General features: G+C 51.8%; 2 protein-coding genes and 1 long non-coding RNA gene across 5 annotated transcripts; 1 reads left to right on the plus strand and 2 right to left on the minus strand.

The window, feature by feature from the left end:
• Positions 1-1,676: 1,676 nt before the first annotated feature.
• OVCA2 (OVCA2 serine hydrolase domain containing) lies at positions 1,677-2,976 on the minus strand. Its single transcript, XM_084802865.1, has 2 exons — positions 2,735-2,976; positions 1,677-2,463 (listed from the first exon to the last, which is right to left on the minus strand). Exons 1-2 carry the CDS (start codon positions 2,916-2,918, stop codon positions 1,964-1,966), a joined length of 684 nt encoding a protein of 227 aa, XP_084658991.1. The 5' UTR covers positions 2,919-2,976; the 3' UTR covers positions 1,677-1,963.
• Positions 2,324-17,069, minus strand: DPH1 (diphthamide biosynthesis 1). Of its 3 annotated transcripts, none has more exons than XM_084802819.1 (13): positions 16,284-17,069; positions 11,169-11,321; positions 10,992-11,055; positions 9,253-9,374; positions 8,630-8,787; positions 8,387-8,508; positions 5,921-5,989; positions 5,425-5,581; positions 5,199-5,299; positions 4,000-4,078; positions 3,328-3,468; positions 3,050-3,144; positions 2,324-2,463 (listed from the first exon to the last, which is right to left on the minus strand). In XM_084802819.1, the coding sequence occupies exons 1-12, from the start codon at positions 16,342-16,344 to the stop codon at positions 3,058-3,060; spliced, it is 1,314 nt and encodes a 437-aa protein (XP_084658945.1). In that variant the 5' UTR covers positions 16,345-17,069; the 3' UTR covers positions 2,324-2,463; positions 3,050-3,057. The 3 variants fall into 3 exon arrangements, with proteins under 3 accessions (XP_084658945.1, XP_084658946.1, XP_084658947.1); XM_084802820.1 differs by lacking the exon at positions 16,284-17,069 and adding an exon at positions 15,564-16,227; XM_084802821.1 differs by lacking the exons at positions 9,253-9,374; positions 10,992-11,055; positions 11,169-11,321; positions 16,284-17,069 and adding an exon at positions 8,939-9,239.
• On the plus strand, positions 13,558-15,066 carry LOC311578316. The gene is made up of 2 exons (XR_014772827.1): positions 13,558-14,029; positions 14,224-15,066. It is a non-coding gene; the product is annotated as an uncharacterized lncRNA (long non-coding RNA).
• Positions 17,070-17,622: the final 553 nt, after the last annotated feature.

Here is a 17,622-nt window from a genome sequence, read left to right on the forward strand (position 1 = left end):
CCTGGCTGCCCTGGCCTCGCGTTGTAGACCAGGCTAACCTCAAACTCAGATATGCCTGCCTCTGCCTCTCAAGTGCTGAGTATAAAGATGTGTCCTACCGCTGCCAGGCAATCTCCTTTTGTCAAGGAAGCAAACCCTGTAGGATGAGAGCAAGGCACAGAGACCAACTCCCTACCCCAGCTTTGTTATGAAGCGTTTTAAAACCAGTAAATTGGGTTTTGGGGTATAATTCCAGTCTATCCTTTTGTAAAAATTTTTAAAAAGACTTAGTGTATATGAGTGTTTGTTTGCATGTGTTGGCAGTCAATCAATGCTTTCACCTGCTGAGCCGTCTCCTTGTCTTTTGGTGGAAATCTAAGTCCCAGAAGCCAGAGGCCTTGGTAACTGAATCAGACATCTTTGAGTTTGAGGGACCTTAACACCTGGAAGGCTCTGCCTCAGTCTAACATTTTTGTTTTGTAGACAGGGTTTCTCTGTGTAGACTCGGCTGTCCTAGATCCACTTTGTAGACTAGGCTGGCCTCAAACTCATAGAGATCCACCTGCCTCTGCCTCCCAAGTGCTAGTGCCACTACCACCTGGCTGTTTTTTGAAAAAGGGTTTCTCTAAGTCAGAGATCCTACCTGTCTGCATGTGCCGCCACACTGGGCCACCGGGTCACTGACTTTCAAGCTATACCATGTGCATGCCTGGTAACCGAGCCTCTGGAAGTAGTTATGTTTGTGAGTTACAGTGTAGGTGCTGGGAACTGAACCTGGATCCTTTGAAAAAGCAGCCTGTGTTCTTTAGCCATTTTTGCAGCCCCCTGCCCCATCCATAACTTGAAACACTTACTTTGGGTAACTGAACCGGTGACTGTTACAAGAATGACTTGGGCTATCTGGCCAGCTCCAACTCTTGCTCAGTTACCAAGCTCCCTAAAGGATACTGTGGCTTGGGACTAGGTAGGAGCTTGTAATATCTTAGAAAACGACAAGAGGGCAAGCCTTAAAGTGCCTGAAACTGACTGCATCCCAAAGGGCAAGCCAGGCAGGCTACTTAAGCTTTGGCTTCCTCAACACATCAGTAATTAGCATCATCAATTATGAATAGCATTAATCTCAGAAGCCCTGCAGATGGGTTCATTAGGAAAAGGCAGTTTATTCTGTGCTGTCTTTGGCCTTGATCCAACGTTAGGCATTACCTAAGCCTTCAAGCTCAGAGTTCAGAAGGGATGGGCAGTTATGGCAGAGAAAGCAAAGAACAGGGCCACAGACCAAAAGAAAGCCAACTCTCAATTCTCAGCAGCTAGGAAGCCAGAAGGCAGACAGGTCCAGGCGAAGGCTTGACCAGAGTTTTCTTTGCCCAACTCTCCAAATGTAAAATGTTCTCTCTGACTCAGTCACCAAGACACGTGGCCGCTCCAGCCTAAGACTAAAGGCTTCCACCAACGGATGGTGAAACGGCTCAGCAGGTGAAGGCAAGCTGCCAAGCCTGGACCAGCTCCCTGTAGTTAATCCGCCAACCTCCTCCACCTGTGTCATAGCATGTGCACACCCATACACACAACAAATAAGCAGAATTTAAAGACACAAAACAATAAATGACTCCAACCAAAAGTGTGTTTTGGAGGCTCACAGCTGCAAGTGATTGCTAGCATGGTGGTACCCTGGGGTCTGTGTACCAGGAAAAAAGATGTTCACGATCTAAACCCATCACTTTATTTTCTCGAAATAACAGGGGTGCCAGCCTCTGCTTGCCCATCACTGTGGTCACATAGGCGCTCTGGCCTTTCCATGCTTAACCTAAATCCAAGTCTCTTAAGGTTTCCTGCTATGCTTTGTTCCAGTAAAGGGCAGGGTTTACGTGTGTCCTGAGACCTGACAGCTGTCTTTTAACTAGCCACAGTGAGGAATGGCACGGAAGGCACTGGACAACCGGCTGCTAGAGCAAGCGGGTGCGGTCCGGAGACATTTCTTGATCCTTTATTCTGCAAACTGGTCCAAGAACCTCAGGTAGGCTTGACGCTGAGACGCAGCTGCTGGAATGAAGTGACCACCAGGGTGGGTGAGGGTGACAGCTCCAAGGAACTGGCTAGCCAGTTTCACACTCTCCTGAGACGGTATGACTCGATCAGTGTCCCCAAATACATGGAGCGAAGGCAGTGACAAGGAGCTCTGCAGGATGGGTTCCTTGAGGCCAAGGCCTCGGGGACAGAAGCCCGACACAAGGATGATAAATTTCGGCAAGGGGAAACGGGGATCGCCTGCCTGACCCAGGGCGCACACAGACGCTGCGAGTGCGGCCCCCTGGCTGAAGCCAAGGAGTCCGTCAAAAGGTCCCAGCGTGCCCAGGGCCTGGGCCACCGTTTCCAGGGCCTCCTCCAGCCCCCTGCACACCGTGGGCTCTTCCAGCGCAGAGAAAACATCTGCTTCTTGTTCAGAAAACCACCAGCCTCGAGGCTGCTCCTCGGGAGCACAGGGTCCTACGAGCAGGTGGGAGAAGAGCACAGGATCAGCCTGAGGGGGATGGGGAGGAAGACAGAAGGCAGAGCTTTGGGGAAGCCACGGCTGGGGACTTGGGGGGGACGACACAGCAGAGGGGAACTGGCATGGACTGGACACGGATAAAGAGAAAACCCGGGGGCGCAGGTCAGAGCCCGAGTTAAAGGGGCTGGGTGAGAAGACCTCGGGGTCCGGGTGTGTGATGGGGACCAGCAAAGGGGGGGGGGTGTTTAAGGAGCAGGCTTGTCTCACCGCAGTCTGGCCCGGCGCCCTCGGGAGCCGCTGCCTCGGGGACCGGGTGCGGCCCGCTGAGGCACACGAGCTCCGCGCGGCCCCGCAGCGCCTTCCTCAGTGCCCCTGTCTTCTCACGGAAGCCCCGCTCGCTCTGCCGGAAGCCGGCCAGGCACAGCACACGGAGGGGCTGCCGCGCCGCCATACCGCAGCGCCACCGGAAGCGGGCCTCCCCCCAGAGGAAGTAGAACCACGAGGGGGCGGGGCCCGTGCCGGCAACACCCCGAAGGCGGGACTCACACTTAAGACAAAAAGGTGGGGTGTGGCTGCTAATACCTGCCGCTTCAGGCGTCTCCGGGGGCCGGCGCCACGGCTTTCTGCTCTGCGCAGCTGCAACCCTCACAGGCCGGGGCTTTGGACTCCTGGTGCACCTGAGGCAGCGGACGGATCCAAGTCTCTACAGCGACCCCCCCACTCCGCCCCCCTGCATTTCCCCCGGTGTCCTCAGGGCGGCGGCCGTGGCTCACGTCGCAGGGACGGCAGCCCGGGCCACGGCTGCGCCCACGGGTGGTTACCTCTCTACCTCTCCGCCCTAGGTGGTAGTCCCCTCCTACCTGGCCCGCTGGCCGCTGGCGGAGCCCCGGGGGTGCCCGGTCCCGACCGTAGTTCACTGTCCATGGCCCTAAGGAGCTGCCGGCGTAGAAGTCCATGGGGTAGGGCTGCTGCCAAGAGATGCCCTTCAGAGCCACGGCTGCCTAGAGGAGAAAAGGCAATGGTCTCTCTAATTTTTTAGATATATGTAATTATAGTCTTCTGCACTAGCAAATTAGACCACGGCCTATGAAGGGTAAATAGATATACTAAGAAAATGTGAGGTGAGGAGAGGACCAGCTACACAGCGAGTCAGGTGTGTCGCATGGCGCATGTCTCTCAACACTGTTCAACTGAGGCCAGCCTGGACTACATAAAACGAAGTCTTAAATTTAAAAAAAAAAAAAAAAAAAGGAACAGCAAGATGGTGACTCAATCTCGCCCTCCCACCCCTCCCTCTTCCCCTCTCTCTTTAGTTTTTCATGTCAGAGTTTCTCTGTGTAGCCTTGGCTGTCCTGGAACTCGATCTGTAGACCAGGCTGGCCGCAAACTCACAGAGCTCTGCCTGCCTCTGCCTCGCTGGCAGAATCCAGTGATCCTAAGTGCTGCTTACCCGTGCCAAACATCTCACAACTCTCCCTTGAGAGAAGGTACAAAGCCCACTATCCTGCAGATTTTCAAAATGTGGTTGTTACCTCGTAAGGTGTCAGCAGTGGCTTGGGAAAGACTGAGCCCCAGTCAATGGAGAGGCGTGGACATGCCACCTGCACCCACCTAAGAAGGGAAGTCAGTAAGACGTGACGTGGAGACCACCTCTCTCTGGGGTACCACACTGAAGATGGCAGTATCTTAATTACCCATTTGTTAACGGGATGTATTGATCCTACGGTTAAGAGTACTATACTGTTGGGAAGGTAAGTCTGTAAAGTGCTTGCCTTGTAAACCAAGGACTTGACCTTAGCACCCAGAACCATTGCATTAAAAACCAAAGTGTGTGTGTGTGTGTGTGTGTGTGTGTGTGTCTTATGATATACACTTGTACCCCAGCACTGGGGAGGTCCAGACAGGTAGATTGCCAGCTAGAGTACTTGACAAACTTCAGGTCTGTAAGGGTCCCTGTCTCAGGGGGAAAAAATGTGGGACAGCACCTCAGGGTGGACACTAGAGATCCACACAAACAAAAGAAAACAACCCCACCTTAATCAATCAAACTCAGGTCATCAGACCTTTGCTCCATGAGCCATCTTCCCAGACCCCTAAGAGCTTTCTGGGGACAGTTGATTTGCAATTACCCACCTAGAACTAAAGTTTGCATATTGTACCTTTAAACTCATCCCACCAGACTACTGTGATGACCAGACAATGCAGGTGGCTGGCCCGGGGTCAAGAGTAGCCCCTGCTGGATAAGAACTTGATAAATATTAAGATTTCATGACCACATGCTATTTCCATTGGCTACAGCCTAAAGCCTGTGCTGCAGAACCTTTTTTTTCCCATTTTGGTTTTTGAGACAGAGTATCTCTGTGTAGCCTTGGCTATCCTAGACTCACTTTGTAGATCAGGCTAGCCTCGAACTCAGAGATCCACCTGCCTCTGTCTCCGAGTGTTGGGATTACAGGTGTGTGCCACTACACCAGGCTAGAACCTGTTTGTTTGTTTGTTTTTAAGATTTATTTATTATTTATACAGTGTTCTGCCTGCATGTACACCTGCCCACCAGAAGAGGGCACCAGATCTCATTATAGATGGTTGTAAGCCACCATGTGGTTGCTGGGAATTGAACTCAGGACCTTTGGAAGAGCAGACAGTGTTCTTAACCTCTGAGCCATTTCTCCGGCCCTAGAACCTGGTTTCTAAGCTGCTCGCCCTACATAGGCAAGGTGGGGGAACTCACACGTCCACCTCAGGAAACAGACTCAGCTTGCTGGGGAAGATCTCAGAGAGCAGCAGTCGCACAAAGGGAAGTCCCAGGTCTCTGAGCTGAGATTCCAAGTGCTGTTGGGAGAAGGGGGCCGGGTGGCATTTCTGTGATGAGGCAGCCAAGGCTAGATACTTCAGCTCCCTGCTTTTCTCAGCTGCGTTCCTGTCGGCCCCCTCCTCCTGATGCTGAGCCCTCTTACCTCTAGGATCTTGGGACTGCCCTGGCGGCCCAAAGTTCCCAGAATAAGGCCCCAGGTCTTGGCTGAGCGTGCGGCAGCAATGGCTTCCTGGCGGGTGGCCTGCATGCGCTGATGGTCATAGTGCTCTCTGGATAGGACTTTGCTATATGGGTCATACCTGAAAAGAAGCTGCCAGAATCACCACAGCAGCCCAGAGTCTGCTAAGTGCTTCTCTGACATGGGATCTAAGCATGGAATTAGGAAATCTGGCCCTAGTCAGGAACAAGGATTGTTACTGAGATTGCAAAGAAGAGATTAGTCCCCCAGTGAGAGCAGGGGAGAGCAAAAGAGTGTTTAGGAGCTTGGGGGTGACTCCCAGGTAGGCAACAGCAACTCGGGGTCTAAATTCCAGATGTGCTTCAGTTAGAGCTGGCGGCCACTGACCAGGGAGTGAGGGGCAATTCAGCCTAATGAGGGACTCCCGCCCTGCCAGATGTCCAGCCCTCCCCAGCCGTACCGGTAAGCAGGGACATTAGGGTTGGCAATCATGACAGACTCCAGATGGAAGCGGCCATCTCCAAGATACCTGTAGGGTGGGAAGACTGTGTGAGTGTGGTACGGGACAGCAAAGGGGGGGGGGCGTGGCTTACAGGGCAGGGGACTGAGTTCTCAGCCACCTGTGCTGCTGATTTCTGTGAAAACTGAGACAGTCCTCAGTTCACCTCTTAGGGCCTCTCATCTGTACAGTAAAGATGCCCAGGAGACACCTCTAGCTGTGTAATGCAGTGGTCTCCCATGGCAAAAGTAAAAGTGGTGCCAAGGTCAAGGAAAGGCCACCGGGGCCCAGGAGAGCCTAATTTGAAAGCTGAGGGACAGTTTTTTATTAAGGTCAACATAGACATAAGAAGTTGTGTTCAAGCCGGGCGGTGGTGGCGCACGCCTTTAAGCCCAGCACTTGGGAGGCAAAGGCAGGCGGATCTCTGTGAGTTCGAGGCCAGCCTGGTCTACAAAGTGAAGGACGGCCAAGCCTACACAAAGAAACCCTGTCTCGGGAATAAATAAATAAATAAAGCTGTGTTCAAGATGTTGTCTGGGCTCATTAGTTAAGAGCATTGAGTGCTCTTTCAGAGGACCTGGGTTCGATTCCCAGCAGCTACCCAGTGGCTCACAGCCACCTGTAACTCCTGTCCTACAGGATTTGATACCCTCTTCTGACTTCCACATGGGTCAAGCACACAGGTAGCAAACAGACATACACAAAACAACACACACAGTAAGAATAAAGAAAGCTGGGCGGTGGTGTCCCACAGGAGGCAGAGGGAGGATATCTGACATCAAGGCCAGCCTGGGCTACAGAGTGAGTTCCAGGATAGCCAGGGCTACAGAGTGAGTTCCAGGACAGCCTGGCCTACAGAGTGAGTTCCAGGCCAGCCTGGCCTACAGAGTGAGTTCCAGGCCAGCCTGGCCTACAGAGTGAGTTCCAGGACAGCCTGGCCTACAGAGTGAGTTCCAGGACAGCCTGGGCTACAGAGTGAGTTCCAGGACAGCCTGGCCTACAGAGTGAGTTCCAGGCCAGCCTGGCCTACAGAGTGAGTTCCAGGACAGCCTGGGCTACAGAGTGAGTTCCAGGACAGCCAGGGCTACAGAGTGAGTTCCAGGACAGCCAGAGCTACACAGAGGAAACCCCATCTAGGAAATCCAAAATAAACAAAAATAAAGTACAAAATTTAAAAATACATAGCCTATAGAAGAGGTTCCAGGGTACACACTGGCTGCTGTTGGGCCACAGCGGCACTGATCCAGTCCTGGGTTGTAACAGCTACTATTTCTTGTACTTCCTGAGTTCCAGGCCTGAAGTAAGGACCTAAAACACATGCACTATTGCCATTTTACAGGAGACACACCTAAGGTCCAAGGACTTTAATACACTTGCTCAAGCCAGGCACAGTGGTGCATGTCTTTAATCCCAGCACTTGGGAGGCAGGGGCAGGGGGTGTCTATGAATTTGAGGCCAGCCTGGGCTTCGTAGTGAGACCTTGTCTCAAAAACAAACAAGCAAACAAGCAAACAAACCAAAAGCCACTCGCTCAAAGCAACAGTGCTATCAAGCAGTGTATCTGAGATTTGATACCAGGTTTCACCACTAGGCCACATGGAACACACCTGCAGAGATGCAGTCTCTCATGGTACCTTCCTGGAACCTGCAGAGTCCAGAGCTTTCCAGATAATTTACCCATAGCAGCGGCTGCCCTCTGTCTATATGGTCTATACCTCCTCTTGAGGCCAACACTCAGATTACCTCCCTCAACACACACCCTGAGGCCCCAGATGATGGGCATCCATAAATGCTGGCACAAGGACATGAGGAGTGGCTCTCACGGAGCAGGCCGCCAGGGCTGGCCTATGGTAGGCCTGTATGTGGGCCTCAAGGCAGGAGTATCCTATGTGGGTGCAGCAAAGCCTGTGGGACCAGTACCCGAAGCTCCTAGGGGTGGGGCTGAGTCACGGTGCCCCTCCTTCCTTTCTTGCCATTAGCTAGGAAAGGACTCCTCTCCCCAGTCCCAGCCAGAGGGGCTGTCTGCTGCGGCTGCGAGGCTGGCTGCATTCACACAACATTAAGCATTTCCATTACCTAAAATAATTAGGCGGCAGGAGACACGCTGCTCCTGCTTGTTAGCTGTCCGGATGCTAAATTAATGGGGCTGCAGCCTGGGCGTGCCCATCCATCTTTTCCAATTATATTCCCTCCATTTCTACCCGTCCTGATCCCCGAATCAGGCCCTCTGAGTTCTGTCTCCACACTAGGCGCAGCCTTCTGGATGAAGGATGGAACACCAGGGAATGCAAGTCTGCAGTCCCCTCTTGGGCCCCATCTTGCAAGGTGACCTTGAGCACACAGGTTAGGGGCGTTAGACTCAAGCTTCTTTCTTTCCTTCCCAGAGTGTATTTTGTCTCTATAAACTGGCCTCCGTTTTTAACTTACACAACAGCTTCCACTTCCTTGGGCAGTCGGGGAGATGTGCAGCCTAGGATCTCCCCAGGGGACAGGGGCTTGCACTGTGGGACGCTGATGTGATAATCAGCTTTCAGCTCCTGCGCAGCTGCCTGTGTTGATAGACATGAAAGGGCGGGAGGAACACCCCAGAGCACCAGGCACAAGAGCCCAGGAGCGCCCTGGAGTAGCCTCTCTACCCCACAGGATGCTGGCAATCCTCGATCTACTTACCTGTAAAGTTGACACAAACTGAATGGTGCTGACCAGAGCGAGTGAGCTGCCTGGCGTAAAGGTGAGGCGGACTGAGTCCAGAAGGTGGGCAGTGTCTATCCGGATATCCACAAAGACATACAACACACGCAAGTCTTGGACCGAGGTGTCCATGGGGACTACAGAGTTAAAAAAAAAAGTGTTCTGAAAGGCAGAAGGAGCAGAGAGCCCGGCCCAGTCCCAGAACTCATCACTTAGCTGGGTACCCAGCCTGTTCTACCAGGACGAGCCTTTCAAACACATGCATCTGCCAGGTGTGGTAACTCACACCTGTAATCCTAGCAGCTGGGAGGCTAAAACAGGAGGATAGCTGTTAGGTTCCAGGCCTTCTTGGGCTACCAAGTGAGATTGTCTCAAAACAAACAAACAAACAAAAACATCAGACATGCACATCTGACACAGTAGCCTGATTCTCAAGGCAGCCAGTTCCAGAGGAAAGAGCCACCAGTGGAGCAGAAAGGCCAAGGCCACCCTGGAAACCAGAAGGGACTTTGTGCTTGCGAGCAGAACAAGAAAAACAGGTGATGGAGACTGGCGTGCGGCCTGCCTCCCCGCCAGTAGTCGGGTGCCCCAGCCTACCATACCTAGACAGCTGTGGCCATAGTGCACCAGGAAGTCGACTCCCAAGGCCCTTGCAGTAAAGTCATCCACACAGCAAGCCCCATAGGTCACATCACCCATCACCATCACCTCAGCCTCTGTGAACCTGTAGGGGTGGTGGGAAACAACGAGACAGAGACGCAAGGATTGCGGTGGGAGATAGTCCTAACTTTGGAGGTGTCTCAGGACCCAGATCATCTTTGCCCACATCTTCCAACTCCTTGAGTTGGCAGCTGCCAACCAAGAGTAGGAGGGGTGCAGCTGCCACCTCCCTCAGCCCTGGCAGCAGTTCCTGGAACAGTTGCTATGTGAGGCTATGTCTGCAGCACACTGGCCAGCCTTAGACTACAAGAAGGACCCCTAACCCGCATTAAGTGCATGTGCAGAGTCCATCACAGACCCCCGAGACTCTGACCCACCCTACCCAGGGCAGGTAAAGATTCCCCATCCCCCCACCCCGAACCCCCCACCAAGCTCTGGCATTTTTGTCTGTGTGGACATGGATGAATGGATACACATGGTCTCCCCTTGCCCGGACCCCGCCAGCTCCACCCATAGGCAAGGCCATGAGTGCCCAGGATGGAGAGGACCCATGCTCAGCTCCCCCACAGCACATGGCGCTGCCCACACTCCTCATTGCATCAGGAAGAGTGGGCTCTGGACAGCACATTGTTATGAGATCTGCTGCCAGGTCTGAATCACTGGGGGAGGGGGCAGGGTGGCTAGGAAAGACCCTGAACCCCTAAACTCACTGCTTGGACAGAGCAGGAAGCTGAGCTCTCCTAGGAAGGGGCCACACCTAGAAGCCATAGACGCTGCCTCTGTTGACTGGGCTCCCCCCACTCTTCCTCTGGGGTGCAGTGGAGGAAGCTGAACTGCGGCCACTCTGCCCCCCCCTCCTCCACCCCCTCCCCCAAATCAGGCTGTGCACAGAAGCAGATTATTCAGCTCCTTAGAATGCAGCCCAGGCTCTGAGTCAGCCAGAGCACTTAATTTTTTATAGATTAAAATGTATGCAAATTGGCCTGAGCCCCAGAGAGCATCCCCAAGGGGCAAGAGGGTGGGAGCAGGGAAGTGGGTCTGTGGTGGGAGGGAGGGAAAGGGGTGAGGGCGGCGGCAGGGAAGTAGGAGGTTCCCATCAAGAGAGATGGCCTCCCCTCCCTGTGCTCAAGCTGGCTCCAGATGGCTGAGCCCTACTCTTCCTCCCCCACCCCACCCCACCCCCAGCAATGGTTCATTGTCATGAAGAAACTTAGGAGGGGGCAGAGGAACTGAATACCTTTCCCATCACCTCCCGCCCCCCATGCCTCCTCCCGCCCAAACTGAGCCTGAGAAAAAGATGCTCATCCCTCCACTCTGCCCCACCCATGACAGCCAGACCCTTTAAGGTTAGCTTCTCAGGTTCCTCCCAGATGCCCCTACTAGCTCTGGCCTAGAAACTGAAATTAACTTCTTTGCTCCTGCCCAGATTCTATAGGGGAAGGGAAATGGACAAACCAGGTTCTCAGCAACCCGAGAGAGAGAGAGAGAGAGAGAGAGAGAGAGAGAGAGAGAGAGAGAGAGAGAGTGTGTGTGTGTGTGTGTGTGTGTGTGTGTGTGTGTGTGTGTGTGTGTGTGTAAGAGGCTTAGGGGTTAGCCAGTGGTCTAGAAGAGAAAAGTTATGCCAAGAGGCTTAAGTATACTAGATTAAAGGTCAGCTTGCTCTCCAGTGCCCAGGCCTCACCTTTCCAAGATGTCCACAATGGTACAGGCAAAGAGTAGGAGCCCTTCTGGCATCTGTAAGGCCACTGCAAGGCAAATACAGGAAAGGCAGAGGGCTAGGCTGGGATGGGGACATGGCCCCCCATCTGCGCAGACAACCCGTCCACTCTCCCCCTAGTTCCATCCTTTCGGGGCTCACCCTTCTTGGCCTGGGCTTGTCGGATCCTCCAGATGGTCTTGGGGATCTCAAAGTTATAGTTAGAAGGCAGAGCTTGGACAGCAGCCTGTAGCTGGGGGTCACTGAGGATCTCAGGGGGGATCTGGTTGGCCAGTCGGCCCCGAGACATGCGACCTAGAACAAACACAAGGCCTGAGTCCGCCCCTGCCATACAAGCACAGGCGGTTAGTCTGTTAACTCTAAACTGAAACCCAGATCCTGCACACAAAGAACATCCACCCAGCTTCTGCCCCAACTGAACTCATCCTACAGACAGAGACAGCCCATAAGCCAGGGGAAAAAAATCTGCACAATTAACTTCTATGCTGTGAGATCACTAGCAGGACACAAATGGGGGTAGGGCTCACCCCTCAGGACTAGAAATGACACACACACAAAAACTAAACTGCAAAGGAGGGTCGCTCAAGTCAAGCCCCATTGATTCGGCCCACGCTGATTAAGCCATGCCTTTGTCCCTTTCCTTCCTGAAAAGGGTAAGAGAGATGGATTTGGTGTGCACATCTGTGATCAAGAAGCTGAGGCAGGAGGATCAAGATGTCAAGGCCAGCAAAGACAACATAACAAGACCTTGTCTCAACAAAACAAGACAAAACAAAACAAACAAAAAACAAAAACAAAAAAACAGGGCTGCAGAGATGGCTCAGCAGTTCAAAACACTAGCTGGCTTTTCTCCCAGAGGTGCTGAGTTCAATTCCCAGCAACCACGTGGTGGCTCACAACCATCTAAACCGGCAAATAGAGCATTCATCTACATAAATAAATCTTTTTTGAGTTTGAGGCTAGCCTGGCCTCTATAGGGAGTTCCAGGCCACTCAGAGTTACATAGTGAGATCCTGTCTCGTAAAACAACAAAAACCCACAGACAAACCAGGAGTGCAGAAAGGTAACGTGCCCGTCACACAAGCCTGAGGCCCTGAGTTCATATCCGCAGAACCCACGTAGAGCGGATCACACCAGCAGGCCTGTGATCCCAGCGCAGAGGCTTGTTAGCCAGCCGTTCCAGCCGACCAAGCAGCTCCACTTTCACCAATAGACTGAATTAAAAAAAATAACTGGGCGGTAGTGGCGCACGCCTTTAATCCCAGCACTTGGGAGGCAGAGGTAGGCAGATCACTGTGAGTTCCTGGCCAGCCTGGTCTACAAATCGAGTTCAGGACAGACAGAGCTACACAGAGAAACCCTGTCTCGAAAAAACAAAAAATAAAAAATAAAGGTGAGGTGCTGGAGAGCAGTTATGAGTACCTATTACTGAAACAGCGTATAATTCCAGCTCAGGGGATTGAACACTCATTTCGGACCTCCCTGGGTACCTGCACACATGTGTGCAACACAGAAACACACACATAAATTTAAAAATGAGTTCTAAAATGAAGACTGCAAAGATGACCCAGGGTAAAGGTGCCTGAGGGTCTGAGTTCAACCCCCTGAATCCATAAGGCAAGAGTCATAATCTCTACACACGTGCCGCCACACAGGTGTGTGACACGAGCACACGTGCATGCACACACACAGACATACACAACAAATAAGTGTTTTTGGTTTTTTGTTTTCGAGACAGGGTTTCTCTGTGTAGCCTTGGCTGTCCTGAACTCAACTTTGTAGACCAGGCTGGCCTCGAACTCACAGTGATCCACCTGCCTCTGCCTCCCGAGTGCTGGGATTAAAGGTGTGCGCCACCACACTTGGCTACTTATGTTTTTTTTTTTTAAAGATTTACTTATTTTTTATTTATAGAATATTCTGCCTGCATGTACACCTGCATACCAAAAGAGGGCACCAGATCTCATTATAGGTGATTGTGAACCACCATGTGGTTGCTGGGAATTGAACTCAGGGAATTGAACCTTTGGAAGAACAGACTGTGCTTTTAACCTGTGAGCCACCTCTCCAGGCCCCTATTTATGTATTTTATGTATATGGGTATTTAGTCTGCATACCAGAAGATGGCATCAGGTGTAAGCTGCCATACAGGGGCCTGGGAAATGAAGTCGGGACCTTTGGAAACACAGTGAGAGCTTTTAATCATTGAACCATCTTTCCAGCTCCAAAAACCTTCTCTTTTTAATTAAAAAAAAAAAAAGCCAGGTGTGGAGGCGCATGCCTTTAATGTCAGCACTTGGGAAGTGGAGGCAGAAGCAGGCAGATTGCTGTGAGTTCGAGGTCAGCCTGGTCTACAAAGCGAGTTCAGGACAGCCAGGGCTACACAGAGAACCCTGTCTCAAAAAACCAAAAAAAAAAAAAAAGAAAAAAAGAAAAAAAAAGGTAAAAATAGCAAGATAAGTACTTGACATTGACCTTTGGTCTCTATACACACACACACACACACACTATAATTTAGCTAGGTATGGTATAATGAGACTGTCTTAAATTGAAAAGAGGCTTGGGCCTATAACTCAGACTGCTTGCTTAGCATGGGCAGGGCTCTGGGTTCAATCCCCAGTAGCCCGTGTTGTGTCTGTGTCTATGTCTGCATGAGTCTATCTGGGCATGTTGTGCATGCATGTGTGTTTGTATCTGTGTGAATCTGTGGGGGACATACATGTTTGTGTGTAATTTTTAAATTTTGGTGGTGGTGGTGGTCATGGTGGCTGCCTAGTCCACCAAGTTTGAGACCCTGTCTCAAAACTGCCACAATTGGGGGTGGGGCATCTCAGTCCTTAGAGCCATTTGCTCCTTTTCTAGCAGACCAGAGTTTGATACCCAGCACCCACACTGGGCCGTTCACAACCACCTGTAATTCCAGCTCCAGAGGAATCTGATACTCTCAGCCCCACATAGGCGACACACATACACATAAAAAATAAACTTAGGGCCGGGCAGTGGTGGCGCACGCCTTTAATCCCAGCACTTGGGTGGCAGAGGCAGGCAGATTGTTGTGAGTTCGAGGCCAGCCTGGTCTACAAAGTGAGTCCAGGACAGAGAAACTCTTGTCTCGAAAAACCAATAAATAAATAAATAAATAAATTAATTAATTAATTAAAAAAATAAAATAAAATAAACTTAGGGAGCTGGAGAGATGGCTCAGAGGTTAAGGGCACTGACTGCTCCTCCAGAGGTCCTGAGTTCAATTCCCAGCAACCACATAGTGGCTCACAGCCATCTATAATGAGATCTGATGCCCTCTTCTGGCCTGCAGGTGTATATGCAGGCAGAGCACTGTATACTTAATAAATAAATCTTTTTTTAAAAAATAATAATAAACTTAGAAGGTGGATCCCTGTGAGTTCAAGGCCAAGGACTACAAAGTGAGTCCAGGACAGCCAGGGACACATACAGAAAAACCCTGTCTCGAAAAACAAAAACAACAACAACAAAATAATAATAAAATAAACTTAGAAAAAAAAAGGTTTTTTAACTAAAGGGAAATAAGCACCATACATTGAATTAAGTTTCCTAGTCCATATGTCAACTGAGGAAGGCCAGAAAGAGCGCACTAGAGTAGTTCAGGACAGAAGGGCGACCATACATACACCTTAGGGGTTAACACTCCCTAGCCTGGGCAGAGAGGGACACAAATAAGCCCTTGAACAAATAAGAAACTAAGGAAGCCAAGTGTGGTGGAGCCTTTAATCCCAGCACTTGGAAGGCAGAGGATCGATGTGAGTTGGAGGCCAGCCTGGTCTACAGGACAGCCAAGGCCACACAGAGAAAGCCAGTCTAGAAAAAACAAAAAGCAAAACAATAAAGAAAAATAAATAAATAAAAAGGAAAAAAGAAAGCACTGACGCCAGCAAGACACTTTAGTGGGTAGAGGTGCTACCCTTGAGGACCTGTGTTGCATCTCTAGCCCAGATGGAGAAAACTAACTCCGCTAGTTTGGTTGGTTTTGGTTTTTCCCAGGTGGGGCTTCTCTGTGTAGCCTTGGCTGTCCTAGACTCGCTTTGTTGATCAGGCTGGCCTCGAACTCACAGCAAGCTGCCTGCCTCTGCCTCCTGAGTGCTGGGATTAAAGGCTAGTTATTCTTTGAGCTCCACAGGCACTGTGACACACCGGTCAAATAAGTGTAAATAATGTAAAATAAATACATGAATATGTAAACAATAATAACTAAGTTAAAAAAAAAATACTGAGCCCGGCGGTGGTCTTTAATCCCAGCAGAGGCAGGCAGATCTCGGTGAGTTCGAGGCCATCCTTGTCTACAGAGAGAGTGGTAGGACAGTGGGGGGGCGGGGTTGTGTGGTACACAGAGAAACCCTGTCTCGAAAAACCAAAAAATAAAACAAAATACAAGGCCGCGGCTCTTCAGCAAGCCTTATCCTGGAAATCTTTCTCTCCTCAGCATCGTTATCTCACCAGGAGCCAGTCTGGAGATGTGAAAAAAATGAACTCGGCACCTACAGAGCCTATGTTATGTACCTCATTCTCCTGGGGCCCCTATGACAGGAGCGATGCTCCCTGACCAGTGCTTTCATCTGCTTCGGTGGAGGAGTGCACAAAGGAACTCCATAGTCCGGAAGGCTGGGCTCCTGAGATCACACTTGAGGATTACCACTCATAGAGCCTTTGGTCAGTTGTTTTCATGACCTTGGGCGCCAAATCTCCTGTGGTCTTTTGGGCACCGCAACTGCAAGGAGGAGGAGGGGGGGAGGAGGAGGAGCAGTAGACACCTCCTCCTTCATTCAGTCTGTCATCGTCTGTTCGAATCAGTATAGTACTGTAGTCCCTACACGTAGCACAGGGCTGACATTTAGTGGGCGCCGGCTAGTGCCTGGTGAAGGATACCAAGCGCCTCTCGGCATAAACAAAAGCATTCTGAGTCCACTTGTAAAACGCGCCACAGCCCCTTCCCTCCCGTCAGACCTGTGTTATACGTCACTCTTCCGGAATCTGTCTGCTAGCCAAAATAGGGTGTCGTTTCGCCCTGCGGATCATAAGCTCCCAGGAGAGAAGGCTCTTCTCTTCCCGAGAGAAAAGACTGGTCCCTGGGACTCTTGTGTTGCTTACGAGCCCGGAACGTCCAACAGCTTGGAGACTCTCGGGTCTCAAGGAGAAAGGAGTCACCTCCCGCCCTGTCGCGGACCTGGCGGCTCCACCCAGAGTTGTGAGGTCTGGAGGCCACAGTGTTGCTGCACCCACCTCTGCTGGGGCCGACTCGGCTTCCTGGCTCCGGTGTCTCGGACACAACCAGGGCCGCCATCTCCCTGCAGCCCACGTGGGGACCAAAAAGGCAGCGCTGGAAGAACGCGGAAAGCCCAGGCAGCACGATCGACTGCCGAGAGGCCGGCAGAGGGCGGGGATTCTCGCGGGGCGGAGACTAAACAGATGTGGGCGGTACTACAATGGGCACTGGTTCGTCCCAAAGGTCTGGACTCTCAGGACTCTGCGGCTTCCCCAGTGGTCTCCCTTGTCCTCATGCTCTTCCCTGGCCTGGTTCAAAACTGTCACTCGCCGATTAGTGTGCATATGCGAGTTCCTCTGGCCTACCGAGTCTTCCTGTTGCTCCCCGCTCTCACCTGGTAAGCTGTAACCGGTCAGCAGACTCAGAGGACTCTGCTGTCCCGGCAGGATGGAGCCTTACCGCCTAACAGCCCAGAAAGCATGGTGTGGATTACTGCGAACCCACTGTGTAGAGGGTTGGCATGAAAGAAGCTGGCACTCGAGGAGAGAAGCTGGAAACTGAAAAGGCTTTCTAGGCAGGTCTGGGCAGCCTGAGGCCTCCAATTCCCTAACCCTTCTGAGCCCTGGCGAGCCTTGGCGCTGTCCTTCAGGCTATAGCCTTTCCCTTGATCAGTGGACAGCACTCCTGGGAGCCCAATGAGAAGGCAGCTGTCAGTGAGACAGCCTTGACCTTTGGAAGAAGAAAGCACCTGCAGGCCTTACTTACCCTCAGCAGTCTGAACCATGGTCACCAGGACTCTGAAACCCCCCCCCCCTACTCCTCTCTCTCTCTCTCTCTCTCTCTCTCTCTCTCTCTCTCTCTCTCTGCAGTGATGAGCACAGCTGTCCCTTTAAGACAGCTCTGTGGCCTCAGGCTCCCCTGGAGGCCCTCCCTGCTTGGAAACCCCTAATTAAGGTGCGGAGAGATGTTTAAACACACACACACACACACACACACACACACACACACACACACACAGAGGCAGGGACAGGCCTTGCCTTGGAGGCTGCTTAGAGGAGAGAGAGCTGGGCAGGCTGCGAGTGAGCAGCCAAGGGAAGGGATAGAGGGTGAGTCTCCTCCCCCCTACCCCCCACCCCCCAGACTTTGCAACTCTTTAGACTTGTGTGTCTTGGCCTGGAATATTCTCATCCTCGAACCGTCTTTCACTTGATTGAAGTCCAGCTTGAACTTCCGGTATCTCCCAGTTTCTCTGGACATCCCCACCCCTCAGGTCTGAACTCCGGAAGCCCACTCTGCCACCTCAGCATACCAGAGCCTGGCGTGCTTGTGGGGAGCTTCCTTCTGGTCTAGCTCTGC

Source organism: Acomys minous (genome assembly GCF_964271855.1).
Source record: "Acomys minous genome assembly, chromosome: 12".
In the NCBI taxonomy this organism is placed as follows: domain Eukaryota; kingdom Metazoa; phylum Chordata; class Mammalia; order Rodentia; family Muridae; genus Acomys; species Acomys minous.